Consider the following 17,452-nt stretch of genomic DNA (forward strand, 5'->3'; position numbering starts at 1 on the left):
TTTTATTGAGGGTTGCTTTGTGGCCTAAAATATGGTCTATCCTGGAGCTTGTTCCATGTGTGTTAGAAAAGACTGTATGCTTTGCTGCTGTTGGCTGGAGTGTTCTGTATACATCTGTGAGGTCAAGTTGGTTGATTGTGGCCTTTTGATCTTCTGTATGTTTTTCTTTCTAGATGTTCTGTCCATTACCGAGAGTGATGTGTTAACGTCTCATACTATTATTAAACTGTTTCTCTTTTCAGTGCTGTTAGAGTTTGCTTTATGTATTTTGGAGCCCTGTTGGGTACATAGATATTTATTAAGGTAATATCTTCTTGGCAGATTGTCCCTTTAATCATTATATAATGTCCTTCCTTGTCATTTATGGTTAATTTCGCCTTAAAGTCCATTTTGTCTGAGATTAATATTGCGACTCCTGCTCTTTTTTGGTTACTGTTTGCTTGTTACGTTTTTTCCATGCTTTGATTTTTAATATTTTTGTCTTTGTGAGGTGTGTCTCTTCTAGGCAGCATATTGATGGGTCTTATTTTTTTATTCATTCTGCCACTGTCTCTTTATGGGTGCATTTAAGCCATTTACGTTCAGTATGATTATCGATAGGTATGAGTTTACTGCTGTCATATTGTTGTGCTTCGTTTTTGGGTGCTGACATTTTCTCTGTTCCTTTTACCTTCCTTGGCTGAGTTCCTTTTGTTTGTGGATTTTCTTTTCTTTCATTTTTATAGATTTTGTGTTTAGTGAGTCTTTATGTTTTTATCCTTTCTTATTTTGATGACTAGATTTGTTAACTTTGTGTTTACCTTGAAATTTACCCTTATCTTCCTAAGTTTGAACCAGTCTTTTATTACTTAATATCACCTTGACTTCTCTCCATTTGAAAGCTGTGTACCTAGTCTGTTTATTCCCTTTTTGGTTTTGACGTTGCTGCCATTTACAGATTGACATCTCTGTTTCCCTGTTTTAAGTCTTTTAGCTTTGTTTTATTACTGAGAGTTCTTTACCTGGGTTGGTATATGGCTGATGCTGTCCTGTGTCCTAGATTCAGATTGTTGTCTGATGTTGTAGGTTCTCTAACCAAAGGACTCCCTTTAATAGTTCTTGTAAGTTTGGTTTAGTTTTTATGAATTCCCTTAATTTCTGTTTATCTGGAAATGTCCTAATTTCACCACTGCATTTGAGAAAGAGTTTTGCAGGATATATTATTCTTGGTTGGCAGTTTTTTTTCTTTCAGGGTTTTATGTATGTCATCCTATTGCCTTCTTGCCTTCATAGTTTCTGCCAGGTAATAGAACTTAGTCTTATTGTTTCCCCTTTGTATGTGACTTTTCATTTTTCTCGAGCTATTCTCTAGATTCTTTCTTTGTCTTTGGTTTTGGCAAGTGTGATTATAATATGTCTCGGTGACTTTGTTTTGGGGTCTATCATCTGTGGGGTTCATTTGAGCTTCTTGGATGGTCAGCTTTTCATCTTTCTTGACATTTGGGAAGTTTTCTGCCAGCAAATCTTCAACAATCTTCTCTGTGTTTTCCATTTTCTCCCCCTGTTCTTGAACTCCTGTCATGCGCACATTTTTTATTCTTTATTTTGTTCACTTGCTGGAGTCATCTTGTCCTACTTTTTTTATGTTTTGATATTATCTGCTGTCTGAGACATTAAGGCATTATTTTCATTATTGATTGTTTGTGTCATCCTGTGTTTTGTTTTGTTTTGATAAGTCAGTGTGGGCAGTCCAGGTGTGCTTTGCTGCTTGCTCGTTTGGGCACGATATGTCTCGCCACTGCCAGCAGCAAGACGAGCCCACTTCGCTGTATACTTTTTTGTCGAGGTGTTTGAGGGCATACTGGGCGGCGCTGTCTCCTGATGTTGGTCCAGTGGTGTGGGAATGTTCACAGCCTCTCACCAGATAGGCGGAGGTTTTGGATGGGGGAGTGGTATGGGCTTGCTTCCTACCATTCAGCAGCTGGATAAACGGTGGGAGGGCAGGGGTGGTTCAGACCAGGTGCAATGCCGAGGACACCGTAGCTGTGGTGACATGGCAGGGACCAGCGTGTGTGGGCAGGGCAGACCTGGGAACCAGCGGGAAGGGCAGGAGGTGGCGTATAGGGATAGGTGGGAGGGAGAAAGAAAAAGAAAAAAAGTAAATGATGGTGCATTGGGGGCCAACGAGTGCGGGCGGGCAGGACCTGGGGGCCAGTAGGAAGGGAGGGGAGGTTATATACCAGGCTAGGAGGGAGGGCAAAAGAAAAGGGGAAAAAAATGGAGGCGTGGCAGGAGGCGGTGGGTGGAGGTGGAGTGGACCCAGGGTGACGACGGGCTAGTGGGTCTGTAGCCATGGCAGGGGCTGGCAGGAAAGAGGGGAAGGCATACAGGGCTAGGTTGGAGGGAGAAAGAAAAGGAAGAAAGAAAAAATTTTAGAATGGCAGTACAGTGGGTGCTGGCAAGTAGGGTGGGGTAGACTCAAGGGCCAGTGGGAAGGGAGAGGAGGTAATGTACAGGGTAGATGGGAGGGAGAAAGAAGAGAAAGAAAAAAAAGCAAAAAAAAAAGGCGGCACAGTGGGAGCTGGTGGGTGGGGCTGGGGCAAACCCAGGGCAGTGGCAGGCCTGTGGCTCTCTAGCTGCTGTGGTGCAGCAGGAGCCGGCGGGAAGGAGAGGAGGAGGCATATGGAGCTAGGTGGGAGAGAGAAAGAGAAAAAAACACCTGCGTGGCAAGAGCGGGTGGGATAGAACAGGGCAGGGTCTTGTGGTTCTCAGTGGCGGAGCCTGCAAGGTTGGGGGTGGGGGGCCTTGCTTCTATACACCAGAAGGGTGAAAGGTGGGAATGTGTGTTTCTCTGGTTACCGGGTGCTCTGTTTCCTATCGGGAGCTCTGTGAAGTTGCCTCCCTGTCTCCCTGTCTGGGATCATTGCTGGCTGTGCTCCAAGATGGCGACGCTGTGCCACGTTAGCTGGCAGGGGACCTCAACTCTTAGCTCTCTCCTCGTTCTCTGTTCTCGGTCAGTTTCTTCTTCCATTCAGTGCTTGATCTAGTTCTTTATCCCTTCATTTGATGCTTAGGGTTCCAGGATTGACGTTTGTATCTGTTTTACTTAGTTTTTTGAGTCTTTGCTGCAGCGGGACGGCATGGTACATCTGTCTATGGCACCATGTTGGCTCTGCCTCTCAATTTTTTTTAAAGCCCTTTTCCTTGACTGCTTCAGTGTTTACCCTAGGGCATATTTACTGTTGTTAACCATGACTGCCTAATTGCCAAGAATTTTGTGTTTTCTGTATATTCACCAGTAGGCACCCTTTGACCTTTAGGACTTCTCTAGATAAAGTAACCCCTAGTCTGATTTTAGTTGGCTGTTAGAGTTGATGTATACAATGTAGCACATGCTTACTCAGTAAATATTGTTCAGTGATTAAAGTTATAACTTTAAGGGACTGTAAGTTGCCTTGCCTAACCTTGTTATTTGAGAAATGGCGAGAGAACTGTATACATTATTCTAATTTTCTGCATTTTAAAAGGAGAGTACCATCTTTCAAAAGGAAACGAATGTTAGTATCCTGGAAAGTAGGGAGGGTAGGGTCTTTTCACTTATATGTGAACATTTCACCACATTTATGGAGTACCTCCTGGGTATATGACAAAATAACAATTAAATGGTGCTTTAGACACTCCTGTTTGAGCCCCTGTAGAGTGTGAAACTCCTGGAGTGCCTGTCATCAGTTTCTGAACCATTAGTCTAATGCTAAACAGAACAGCCCGGATGTTTTGAGTGTCACTTGGAGGTGTTGCGATGTTGACCCATGGTGTGATTCCTCTTTCAGCACCCAGTGCTTGATGAGCCGATAGCTGAAGCCGTGTGCATTGTCGCAGACACAGAGAAGTGGAGTGTGCAGGTAGTGACCAGCCAGAGGAAGGTGGCGGACGGCGTGAAACTGGGCCAAGATGTCTTGGTATCAAGTCAGGTGTCCAGCTTACTTCAGGCAATTTTGCAGCTTTACAAGCTTCACTTCCCTGCTGATTTTGTAAGTGTTTGTTCTCATACCCCCAAAGAGGTATAGTTTAAAAAAACACCTCTGAAAGCATTTTGATTATAAAAGCACAAATTCAAATGTATTATTTTTAGCATAATTGGAGGTTAGCATCAGTAAAAATAGAAAATGCAGTATAAAACCAGCAGACAGGATCAATTTCAGTAACACTCTCCCTTCCATGAAACAAATAACATACGGTGACCCTGCAGTCTTTTTGAACAAGGTGTCTGGCCGTCAGCAGGATGTGGGGGGAGGGACCTAAGAAGAAGGGAAAACTCTTGCATTTGAGAAGGCTACTTGCTGAAGGAACTGTAGTTTCTTTTGCTCCAGAACCTTCCTCATAGAGTTGTTAAGGATAAAATGGAATATTGTTTGTATAAACACTTTTGAAATTTTGGAGGACCATATCCTTGTAAGGTAGTATCATTTGTTTCCTTTTCAAATGGGATTTTTATATGACTTTCATAATGTTATGTTAAATACAGTCAACAAACCAAGCCTATCAACTCCTAGAAAATTATCAGCAGACCTCCCCCAGTTACTGGAATTAGTGTACAAACCAAATCCTTCTCAATATGTGTGCATGTGTACAAAGAGATTCAAAGAGAAAATGCTCTTTATTTATAGAGGAACAGAGAAAGATTTCAAAAGTGTAAGAGAGGCTTAAGTGGGTGTAGCTAGGAACAGCTTCGATGAGCTGACCTCGGGGATAAATGCTTAGATGAAAGACACTATTTCTCTCCTTTTTCCTTCCTTCTACACAGTGTTGCTCTCTGCAGTACCACTCCAAACAAAAGCATCCGTATCCCCCTTCCGGCCTCCACAAATGGTCCAGAGCTGTTTAACAACAGAGTAGGAAACTGAATATTCATCACCTACACTAATTGCTAATAGAGTGGTGATTTTCCAGGGTACTTACGACCAAATCTGCAGTCACACCACATTCCTCAGAAATGCTCAGTACTTGTGTGAACTCACAGAAGGAGCTGTGGGATACTGTCTGACCGTCAGCTCCGTAGTGGCGGCGTGGCATAGAGGAAGAACACTGGCTTTGCCACCGATCAGTGACGGTGACAAGCCTGAGTGTCTCTGGACCTCAGCGTTCTTACTTGTAAAAGGAAGGTAGTGCTTTCTACACAAGCACATTGTGAGAATTTCTGAATATAAGGAGTAAGATGTTGCTTTTTAGATTGTCAAAACACTATTCCCATATTAAAGAACCAAAAAAACAAAGCCACTGCCGTCGAATCAATTCTGACTCATAGCAACCCCATAGGGTTTCCAAGGCTGTAAATCTTTATGGAAGCAGACTGCCAAATCTGTCTCCCATGGAGCCACTGGTGGGTTTGAACTGCTGACCTTTTGGTTAGCAGCCAACGACTTTAACCACTGCACCTCTAGGGCTCCTTATTCCCATATAAGGTACTTGAAAAGCCAGTGTATCTTAGTGGCTAATACCTGGGCTCTGGAGTGTGATGGCCTGGAGTCAGATCCGAGTTCTGATCCTCACTAACTGTGTGACCTCTCCACGTCTGAAATCTGTCTGCAAAGCTGGTGAAATAATAGAACCTATTTCATAGGGCTGTGAAAATTGGATAATTCACAGAAAGCACTTGGCTTTGTATTAGACATTATAAGCACTCAGGAAACAGCTCCTGTTAGTATGACTGTTAATAATAGTTGCATGAAACAATTCTAATGTTATGCAAAGACTGACAACACCTTTTCACTGAAGCCTTTACTTGGGCTTTAAACTGAAGCAGACAGTTGTAGGACATCTGTCACGGGGTAATACGAGAAGAGTTTATGGGTTATTACGACCTTATTTTTGTTCTACATATGTAGGCAGTTTCTTTTCTAGAAGCAGGTTGAATTATCCTTTTTTACAGGCTGAAGTCTCCTTTTCTGCAAAGGAAGAAAAATATGTTAAGCTTCATAGTGTTTTACTGTTATGTATATACCAAACTTTTTATTTTATTCTATAAGTACATAGCTCTTATTACATTTGACATTTCAGTTGTCCGAGCAATAAATTACAATAGCTAATTCTTTTTACTTCATGTGGACAGAAGTATGTTTAACCATTTAAGAGTGTGAATGACTTACTTACCCTGACAAAACCAAGAGCAAAGAAAATTTTATCTGCAGTTTGAAATTCTCCTTAAAAATCACCTGAATGAAACATAGGATTTAATCGCTGCTAGGGCCTTCAGTACAAAAGCAGAAAGTAGCTAATTTTGATGAAAAAATCAAACTGTAAAAACAACTTTAAAATTTCAACAGTTAAAAATTGAAGAAATCCATCTCGGGAATAAAATCCCAGAAAGGGGGGGCGGGGTGGGGGAGGGCGGGCGGCAAACACAGGTTTATTTGATAATCAGAGAAGGTTTTTTAAAAAATCGTCCAGATTGTTTGATTTCAAGTTCGGTGTACATTCCCTCTTGGCCAGTATTCTCTGTAGTGTTCTCTGTGTTGCCACCTTGCAACACAGAGTTTTCTTGGGGACTGTGAAAATGAACTATTTTAAAACACGAAAGATTCAATGTAATGTGAATGTTCTTTTTAATATTGTATAGCACTCTTATTAAAAACTTTATTTCATGGCATAAATAGCTGAAACTTAACATGAGATCCTTTTACCCCTTCACTGTTTACTTGGGGGAATATTGTCGTGAAAACTTCCTTGCTTTGATTATTGCTCTTAGTCACTTACCAGTTGTGTTTCATCCACCCAACACAATGCATTTAAGATTTTAAGCCAGTGAGAAACTGAAAAGATCACATCTCTAACGGATACTTTTTCCGTGTCACTGATCAGCCCAGATGGTCAAGATCAACATTTTCAAATGCATCTGTTAATCTTTTTACCTTGAAAATAACAGGCGCAGTGGTCTAGAAGAATATTGTGTATGATGGAATTATCCTTGCCAAAGCCATCAGGTGTCTTACTGAAGATGCTTTGATACCTCTGCCTGCCAAATGCAAAACCATTTGCGTCTGGTGAAAGACACAGATGGTTGCTATTCTCTAAAAAATGAAGTTGGACATAATTCCAAGGGTAGAGATGTCCTAAAAATAATTGCCTTTTCTTTATTGTTATTAAAGACCTAGTTAAAATGCACCCTTGAAATAAAAAATAAAAAAAAGTTCAAAATAACCTTGTTCCAGGCATTCCACTTCTGGGACTGCCTGGCAACCAAATCATCTGAGAGATAGGAAAAAACAGTACAGAGGTGTTTTCTACAAAATGAGTTCTAATAACGAAAACGCAGATTGCTCTATGGTTGAGTAAATGATGGTATTTTCATATTCTCAAAAATTATTTAGCCATAAAAATTATACCAATAGAGAATTTTTAATAAAAATTGAAGATTATTATAAAGTTTTTTTAAAAGCAGGAAATAATTGTTCTTACAGAGTAATCTCAACTAAGTAACAAATAAATGATTTTTTTATAAAGGCCAGAAAGATACATATGAAAATCTTAATAGTAATTAGAAAAGATAAATTTTACTGTTTTACAAAAACGTAATTTTATACCTGCTGGTGTTAGGGTTTGAGATGACTTCTAACTTTTTAAGTGTGTCTGAAAGGGATGAGATTATAGCTGTGTGTTAGAAATGAATGAAGCGAATTGTAGCTCTTGAAGGATCGGCAGAGATGTGATCTCCAGCCCTCACTGTCGATGTTCTGTCCTTCACAGTGCGTCATGCATCTGGAAGACAGACTACAGGAGATGTACTTTAAAAGTAAAATGCTGTCCGAATATCTTCGGGGACACACACGAGTCCATGTGAAAGAATTAGGTGTTGTACTGGGGTGAGTTCTGTGAAGTGCTGCCATCCTCCTCGTGAGTGGGGATGTCCCTAGTACTGTCCCGCTGACCCGTGGAGCCAGTGCCCCCCTCAGCCTACAGGGCCTAGTAACCCATTGAAGGGTTTGGCTGTCTGTTCCATGTATGCCTCTGCCGCTCCTGTGAATCTGTTACCGCTGTGTCACCGAACTGCATACTGGTGGTAAACTGGATGTTCCTCTTCTCCCTGGCTTGTTTCCACGCTAAAAACCAGTTGCCATCAAGTTGACGCCAACACAGGGCAGCCCCATGTGTACCAGAGCAGAACACAGGGTTTGCAATGGCTGATTTTCCAGAAGTAGATCAGCAGACCTTTCTTACAAGGCACCTCTGAGTGGACTCAGACCTCCAACCTTTTGATCAGTAGCCAAGCACATAACTGTTGGCACCACTCAGGGACTCCCGTTTTTATGCTAGAAAGGAAACAGTGTGACCCCACTCTGCCTGCCCTTTTTCAGCAGTCTCAGTGAGCTGCGACAGTCCCAGGCTGTCGGGCCTGAGCGGTGCTTGTGTTCGCAGTCTATCCCAGCAGGCCGCGAGGGCCGGCGGCCTTCTGCACGGTCAGGGCCCAGGCCTCTGTGGGATGGCTGTGCTTTCCTCCCTTCCGTTACAGGTCCACCTGAGGAGGAAACTTGTTCTGAGTTACGGATAATGTATATCATCTTCCACAGGCTGTTTGCCATAACTTCTCTAGGAGAAGAATTCTGACTTTTGTTTTACTTTCTGCTTAATTTTTCAACAGAGAACAAAACGACATTGTGTATGGGGAATTGTCCTCTTACCCATGATGATGGTCCCCCCAATTTGGGACAAGAAAATATTGTATACGTAATGTCTTCCTTTAAGTTCTGTATTAAGCCTGTTAATCAAACAAGCTTCCACCGTCTCATCACGCTTGTGTATACCCAGGATGTCACTTACTGTACTGTTTGACGCCTCATACTTCCTGCCTTATGTTTTTTTATATACTTCAATTTAAAAATATTTTCCCCTTCTGAGGCATTTGCCTCTGCCGTTAACTTGTAACATATCTTTTTTGCCACGTTTTTTGTTAGTTTTGTTTATATCTCTTTACCAGTCTCACGCTTTACCTAGTCCTGCTTAACAAGGTCTCCCGATGTGTCTTATGTTTATATGACGTTTGCTAGTCGCTGGCCCTGATGGGTGTCCACCATCCACACGATTAGAGGGATCATCTTAGCAGCCATCCCTAAATCCTCTTAGTCCCTTATGAGTGGGAAGCCTGTCTGTCCTCTGTGATCCCTTCCTCCACAGTCAGTCCAGCTGCACTCACGGCGCTAGAGGGCTGCTTGTCTACAGTGAAGTTGGAACTGAAGGTCGCATTACTGAAAAAGAAGAGAAAACTCCAGGAAGTCATGCCAGCTACCTTTTTTTTTTTCAAGATTTGGAATTCAAGGGAAAGGATTAGGACCTGCTCCACAGACTGAGGCTGTCCTAACTTTGTTCTGGCAACGTTCAGCCAGTGACCATACTGGGTCAGCCTCTGCTTGAAGCCAGGCTGCCAGGGCCATGCCCGTTTGCAGTGTGATGTTTCTTGATTCAGTGTCTGCTAGTGTCTGCTAGCTCTCAGAATGCTGTGGCTCAGAGGCCTAGTGAAGATCTGAGTTGTATACCCTGTTGAGCAAATCCCCAAGGTTTTTGAAGAAATCACTTCCATCATCATTTTCCAAGGACTGATTTCAGCCTAAGTACAAAATCAGCACACATTCAGGAGTGTTGACTGGAGGAATGATGAATAATGAGAAGACACTAAAGTATGACATATGAGGTTGTACAGGGGATATAGAAGTTACAGACTTAAAGTGGGTGACCCGGACTATGGAAAGAACATGGCAAATGTCCACACACGTGCACATGCCAGCACATATGCATGTCCATGTGTGCGCAATCCACGTGTATGCATATGTCCACATGTATGTGCACATCCACATGTATGCTCAGTTCACATGTATGCACATCCACATGATGAATGTATCCATGTGTATGCACGTCTGCATGCCTGTGTGTCCACATGCATGTCCACATGTATGCACGTCCACATGAACACATTTGCTTGCATGCACGTCTCCACATGTATGCATATCTGCATGATGAACACATTCACGTGTATGCACATGTCCGCATGAATGTGCATGTCCACATGTATGCTCAAATCCACATGTATGCACATGTCCACATGTATGCATACCTGCATGATGAACACATTTACATGCATGAATGTGTGTCCACACGTATGCATGTCCACATGTATGCTCACGTCCCCGCATATGCACACATCCACACACATGCTCACGCCCACACGTATGCACACATCAGCACGCATGCTCATGTCCACACGTATGTACGTGTCCGCATGTATGCGCATGTCTACTTGTGTGCACAACACGCCTGCCTTTCCTTTTGCCTCTTTAGGCAGCATCCACTAAGAGATTTTATTTAAAAAATAGGTTTATTATCTTTACATCTATTATACTTTTTCACTAGTTTGAAGCAATTATCTGGCAACCTTGGTACCTATAAATAATATTTCTTTATAAAGTCATGCTGTTTTAAAATAATATTATTCTTTTCTTTCTTCAATATTCAGGATTGAGTCTAACGACCTGCCTCTGTTGACTGCTATTGCCAGTACTCATTCTCCATATGTGGCTCAAATACTCTTATAAAGCTCAGGACAGTTCTTCCTTGGAAGAAAAAAAATCAAATTCTCAGCTGAAAGAGAAAGAAAGAAGCTCTCTGTGTGATATCAGCAGCTTAAGAAGAGCAAGCAGAAACCATCATTCCACCATTTTTGTTTTTGTTTTTGTTTTTGTTTTTTTGCTTTCAAGCGATGCTTCATTGGAAGACTTTAGGTTTACTTGACTTAATGGCATTTGTGTTTTTCATGAACACCTTCGGCCCTTTGTTACCCATGAATCAACAGAGAGAGTGACCTTTTTTGGTCGGAGGAAAAATAAACACTACAGTGAACAGGAAGCTGTTGGTACAGATTGCTCTGTGCTGTTTGCACAGAATAAGGACAAGTGATATGGGCTTGTTCACATTTTTGGTAACTTTGGAGCAGCAAGATAAACTACGTGCACATCATTCCAGTAGGAAAATGTTTCCAAGTTTAAGCATGAGCTCTTCAAGCTGGAGAAAGCATATTTTGCTATTCCGAGAAGACCGCTGGAACAAGAACTTCAGATGCAAAGTCGGAGTTTGCATTTTACAACAGGCAAAATGAGGGAAGCCACAGTGTGCCGTCTTTAGCTCTGGTGGCTGTAGGTGCTACTGTGTGACATAAAACTTGGAAGAGGTTTGCCTGTTGGTAAGAGAGTGCTTTAGGGACTCATTGTTTTCATTTCTTCTTGGAGTTTACATTGTTGCAGATACAGCCACAGGTAGGGGAGGGGTGGATTAGTGGTACAGGGTCTTCACAGTAAACCCGAGAGGCAGTGTAGCATCTTCATCCCACCATGGTGGAGTCTCTAGCAGCGGAGGGCGTGGTCTGACACCAGGTGTTTTATCTTGGACTTGAGAGCTTTCAGCAGCCTTTAAGAGAGGCCATTTACCAAAGTTATTTCTGTAAGAGTGTTTCTGTTGGTAAATTCTTCCAGCCGAAGCCACTTTCTTCCTATGATAGTTAATGCAAATGACTATTTATACTTTAAAAGGCACAGCTGTCCTAGTGGGAAATGAAACCTACAAGAGTTCAGGATGACTAATGAAAGTAATTAGTTTGAACATTAAAAGTGATCCATTTATGATCTCAATTTTTACATTATTATCTTTGTGCCTTCTAATTCCTACAGTAAAAAAACACCTTTCTAGAAGTTAACTTACCCATCATACAAAACCTGCCAAAATGAAAAATTGTTTATTCATTAGTATAGTTCACTTAAAAAAAATTTTTTTTCTGTTACTGTAAAAGAAATCTTACTTAGTTTACTGCCCATGGAACAGACTATGTGCTGACATACAGAGTAAAATAAAAGAATAAAAAAAATAAAGCATTAAAAGAGAGGAGTTAATCTAGTGAAGTAAAAACACTGTTAACACTTAGCAGATCTGAGTGCGGTTAATTATAACCAGGCTCTGGCTTCCTTTCACTGTTTGTGCTGAATTAATTCCAGGCCTTTCCATTTATTCTTCATACTTAAGAAGATGAAGTAACCTCCCTCCTAGGAGGTAGAGTGACTTCACACTTTCCGTATGGTAAAATCCTGATCCTAAATACAAGTTCTGCCCATGTGTCTCTTTTCTTCTTGGATGAAGTCTTTCTAGGGACAGGTCAGAACTGCTGCCTTTCCCTCTCTCTCTCCATGAGGGAAAATGTCAGTGGGTGCATTAAGGCTCTTGTGTCTTTAATTTTCAGGTTATGTCTTGTCTTTCATAAAATTGAGGTTTTCCATTCTTTTAATATTTTTGTATTTCCATTACCCTAACATTTGAGTTTGGTGTTTTAAATTCTCTAATTCCATGTCATCATTGTTTGCAGACAGAGAATGAACCTCAACTGTGGCTCAGCCCACTCTGTTGGTTTTTCATTCCGTGTGAATATATTGTGATAGCTGATGGTACATCTTTTACATCTGTACCAGTTCAAAGCATTCCCCTGATTTCTGGTTCCCTTTGCTTGTTTACATGTTTTGGGCACTTTTCCTCATTCACCACCTTTCAGGGTTTCATAGACAATAACTCAATACAAAGTCAGTTCAATTATAATGTGAACTTAGTGGCGTGTTGAAATTTACCCCATCTAGGGGGAAATTGAGCTTTAAGTGACTGATTATAAACTCTACATGTGAAAGACTTAGCCCAGTCCCCCCGAAGCCTGAGCAGTTTTAATTTGCTTCTTAGTTTAATGTTCCACACCTCTCTCTTGGAGAATGTCTGCTGGAAAACTGCGGGTGGGTTATATGTGGGGGCTGTCTCAGTGACGCTCAGAATTCCAGTCAGTGCTTAATCCTCGGATCTGTTGCCTGCAGAAACAGAGAATGTTGCTGCTCTTTTATGATCCTCTTTACATAACATTCAAATTTTGTCTTAAATTCAGCTTCTTTCCAAAAGTGAAAATGAAAAAAAAAAAAAAAAAATCTCATGGAATTGTGTTGAGATACACCCCCTCGCACATCGCATACCACCCAGTAGCTTCCTTCTGTCTTAGCTGAAGAGGCAAGAAAGGGATTCCACCCTCTCCCATGCCCACCATGAGAAAAAAATAAAACTTAAAAAAATAATACTAAAGAAAACTACCTCAGTTGACAGGATTCCACCTTTAGGGTTTCTTCAACTTTTGAGTCTTACCTGTTGAGTGTCACTTTTGTAGCGTCTTGCTGTTTGAAGCAAGCTAGCGAGGCATGACGGAGAAGTGTGTCCATGCCCTGCGATGGACCTCCTTCTAGCATGTTGCAGTTTTATTTTGAATAAATTGACGAGTGATATGAATGTAAAGGTAATTGTGTGTGTAAACATGACAATGAAAATTGAAAATGTCGCTTCCACACTTGTGCGTAATTCCAAAGTATTTTCTTTTCATCAGTGTTAAATAGCTGTTTGTATGGGCTCCAATCCATTGTTCTGAAGTGTGCTGTTTTTTAATGAACGTAACTAATCTTTCACATCCCATGGAACTGCCGTTTACACATCCCAACTTTTTAAACTTAACCATATTTTTCAAAATTAACTTTTTGGAGGGAGGGAAATCCCCACTTGCTAAATGATACTAAACTCTTGTTTGGTCTCTTCTAATTAGGTCTTGAGATTTTATAAAAATTCAGTCTGTAGCTTTTTAGGTTATTCACTTAGAGTTGATTGTACATAAAAATAAAGACTATAAAGTGACCCCAAAATTCTTTTAAATACCTGGAGTTTTTCACTAATATACGTACTTTTGAGTGTATTTTTTTCATGCATAATCTCACGATTAAATTGAAAAAGTCTAGCTTTTCTTGGTAAATGTGAGCCATCGGGTTTTTTTGTTGTCGTTGTTGTGCTTTGGGGGAGGGGATATTTTAATATAATTTTTGCCTAAATCAAGTAGGCCCCTCTGAATGTTAATTTTAAAATGTCAGAATTTGGTGAACCATATTATCTTGGAAGCGAGATTGCAATATGCTTAAATTTAAGTTGCGTTTAAAAAAAAAGAAAATTCTGGGATTTGTTGTTACTGAAGCTCCATTAAGACAAATTGATAGGACTTTATATTTTAGATCAGTTGAATAGATACCAATGTTAATGTGTGGAGAATTTTTCTTAAAACTTGTTCATGTATTATTTTGATCCATTTCTCTGTGGCATTTGGTGCAATAAACCTTTTGAATTTATCTTGAACATTTTCCTCTTACTGCATATGATTTGTTACGTTCAATCAGACTTCAAGGTCTCATTTCCAAAAATTAATGTGAGACAAGTGGATTATACATGTCTGTTTTCAGCAGAGGTGTTTGGGAAATGTGGGCACAGTGTCGGTTAGCGTAACGACAAGCGGGTGCTACTGGAACTTGGTGGGTGGGGGCTGGTCATGAGGTGTCCTGCAGTGTGTGAGTCTGCCCTGCAAAAGAGTTGTCCCACGTCCTGGGTGACCTTTAAATATCCTGCTGGACATTTATGTGGGTGAAAAACCTGTTTATAATAATAGTTATCTGAGCTGAGAACTTAATTACGCTTTACATAAGGACACGGTTCTTTACATGGTCTTCATATATGCTGAATTTTCCAGGAATGGAAATTTCCTTTAAATTGAGGAAAGATTTTACTTCATAAGGTTCAAAATTTTAGCAAGAGTTGGTCACTTGGTCTTTACCAAGAATTAACTTAATTTTGGGAAATTACATTACCAACAGCTACAGTACTCATGGTATTTGAGGGACCAGTATAGCACCTGTCCCATTCATGGAGATTCTACATGTAGATGCACGCATCTGCCTACTTCATTATACTTTCCAGTCTGCTTGTGCCCCGGCATTTACATTTTGAAATATACTCTTATAAATTACTTTTCTATAGTACATCTAAGGCATTTTATTGGTTTGTTATAAATTATGTATATAAATAGGTATGTTATCTATGAATTTTATTTTAGGATTGTAAAGAGGGCATTACAAAATATTTACTAATGAAGGGGGATGAGATCTCCTGATATATATGGTCTCAGGAAGAAATGCTGTTGTGTACAACTTTTGTAGCAACATAATGCCATACAGAATTATGTTATCTTAAAGACCGTTGTTGTTGTTAGATGCCGTTGAGTCAGTTCCGACTCATAGCGACCCTGTGTACAACAGAACGAAACACTACCTGGTCCTGCGCCATCCTCACAATCGCTGTTATGCTCGAGCCCATTGTTGCAGCCACTGTATCACTCCGTCACCTTGAGGGTCTTCCTCTTTTTCGCTGACCCTCCACTTTACCAAGCATGATGTCCTTCTCCAGGGACTGATCCCTCCTGTAACGTGTCCAAAGTACATGAGACGAAGTCTCGCCATCCTCACTTCTAAGGAGCATTCTGACTGTACTTCTTCCAAGACAGATTTGTTTACTCTTCTGGAAGTCCATGGTATATTCAATATTCTTCGCCAACACCACAATTCACAGGCATCAATTCTTCTTCGGTCTTCCTTATTCATGGTCCAACTTTCACATGCTTGGGAGGTGATTGAAAACACTGTGGCTTGGGCCAGGTGCACATTAGTCTTCAAGGTTACACCTTTGCTTTTCAACACTTTAAAGAGGTCTTTTGCAGCAGATTTGCCCAATGCAATGCATCTTTTGATTTCTTAACTGCTGCTTCCATGGATGTTGATTGTGGATCCAAGTAAAATGAAGTCCTTGACAACTTCAATCTTTTCTTCATTTATCATGATGTTGCTTATTGGTCTAGTTGTGAGGATTTTTGTTTTCTTTATGTTGAGGTGTAATCCATACCGAATTAAAGACTATAGAGAGAAGTAACATTAGACATTTAAAAATTCTTTTCAGATTAAATAAAAATTCTAAGAGGCTTCCACGTTCCCTGAACCGGTTTTAAAATCCTGCCATTGATAAAGAACTTAAACATACAAATACATACCACTTTGCTTTTTGTTCCCTAGTGCCTGCTGGACTGTCCTACCGGATGCTTTATATATATCACCTCATTTAAGCCTCACAGCTAGATGAGATGGGTGCTGAAGGAGCCACGAAGCCCAGAAGGAGGATGGAAGTTGCCCAAGGTCCCAGCCAGTACATGTCTGGGTCGAGAGCTGAGATTGTTTTACTTGTTCCAAAGGTTATGCTCATGCCTCTTGGGAGGCAGAGGTTAGTTTTAGATGATGGTGGTGGCGGCGGTGGTGGTGGTGGGAGAGGGTAGTTGAGAGTTGACTTTATGGTAGAATTATGGGATCCACGTTGGGGCTGAGATGATTTCTTAATCCACGGTAGTGGCATCTGGCTTTAGACCATCTCTGCCAGTAGTTTTTGCCCTGCCTGAAGAATTAGTGGCAAATCAAGCAGTGGTCTTAAATTCTTTGCTAAACCTCTTACCTAAATTGCTACTGATTTATGGATGTTTCTGCTCCATCCCTCCCCTGAAAATGCACTTGTCAAGCCGACAACTTGCTGCCAAATCTGAGTCACCTTCGTGTCTCCTTATCTTCCTTGGCGTCAGCAGCATTTTACAGACGCGGCCCCTCCCTTTCAGGCAAGCCCTCTTTAGTTTCCTTTTCTCGTATTTCCTCCCCCAACTTCTGAATGTTGGTGTTCCTTAGACTGGACCTAGACCTCGTTTTCTCTCTATTCCTCAGGGCTTAAATATGATCTGTGTACATCTCAATATCTTCACAGCAGCCCCATAAAATGTGGTTGTTAGGTGCTGTGGAGTCGGTTGTGACACATGGCGACCATATGTAAAACGACAACGCACTGCCTGGTCCTAAGCCATCCTCACAGTCCTTGTTATGCTTAAGTCCATTGTTGCAGCCACTGTGTCAGTCTGTCTCGTTGAGGGTCTTCCTCTTTTTTGCTGACCATCTACTTTACCAAGCATGATGTCCTTCTCTAGGGACTGGTCCCTCCTGATAACATGACCAAAGTCTCACTATCCTAGTTTCTAAGGAGTATTCTGGCTGTACATCTTCCTAGACATATTTGTTCATTCTTCTGGCAGTCCATGGTATATTCAGTATTCTTCGCCAGCACCACAATTCAAAGGCATCAGTTCTTCTTCAGTCTTCCTTATTCATGGTCCAGCTTTCGCATGCATATGAGGTGATTGAAAACACCATGGCTTGGGTCAAGTGCACCTTAGTCCTCAAAGTGACGTATTTGCTTTTTAACACTTTAAAGAGGTCTTTTGCAGCAGATTTGCCCAGTGCAACGTCGTTTGATTTCTTGACTGCTGCTTTCATGGATGTTGATTGTGGATCCAAGTAAAATGAAATCCTTGACAACTTCAGTCTTTTCTCCATTTATCATGATGTTGCTTATTGGTCCAGTTGTGAGGACTTCTGTTTTCTTAATGTTGAGGTGTAGTCCATACTGAAGGCTGTGGTCTTTGATCTTCATCAGTAAGTGCTTCCAGTCGTCTTCGCTTTCAGCA

The 17,452-nt window shown here is 41.1% G+C and overlaps 2 protein-coding genes across 9 annotated transcripts in view; one reads left to right on the top strand and one right to left on the bottom strand.

The window, feature by feature from the left end:
- Window positions 1–16,112, top strand: part of FNIP2 (folliculin interacting protein 2) — a 177,244-nt gene extending 161,132 nt beyond the window's left edge. For 7 of the 8 annotated variants that reach the window (XM_004382050.2, XM_023736611.1, XM_023736615.1 and 4 more), the window contains 3 exons: window positions 3,810–4,010; window positions 7,723–7,838; window positions 10,481–12,971. In XM_004382050.2, the coding sequence (XP_004382107.1) occupies window positions 3,810–4,010; window positions 7,723–7,838; window positions 10,481–10,559 (396 nt within the window). In that variant the 3' untranslated portion in view covers window positions 10,560–12,971. Of the gene's footprint in view, window positions 1–3,809; window positions 4,011–7,722; window positions 7,839–10,480; window positions 12,972–15,968 lie in introns of those variants that run through there. The other variant, XR_002824936.1, reaches the window with a different exon arrangement.
- Window positions 5,423–17,452, bottom strand: part of SPMIP2 (sperm microtubule inner protein 2) — a 174,485-nt gene continuing 162,455 nt past the window's right edge. Inside the window, exon 5 of the mRNA XM_004382066.2 lies at window positions 5,423–5,924. Coding sequence (XP_004382123.2) covers window positions 5,877–5,924 — 48 coding nt within the window. The 3' untranslated portion in view covers window positions 5,423–5,876. The remainder of the gene's footprint in view (window positions 5,925–17,452) is intronic.

Source organism: Trichechus manatus, unplaced genomic scaffold, assembly GCF_000243295.1.
Source record: "Trichechus manatus latirostris isolate Lorelei unplaced genomic scaffold, TriManLat1.0 scaffold00089, whole genome shotgun sequence".
Classification (NCBI taxonomy): Eukaryota; Metazoa; Chordata; class Mammalia; order Sirenia; family Trichechidae; genus Trichechus; species Trichechus manatus.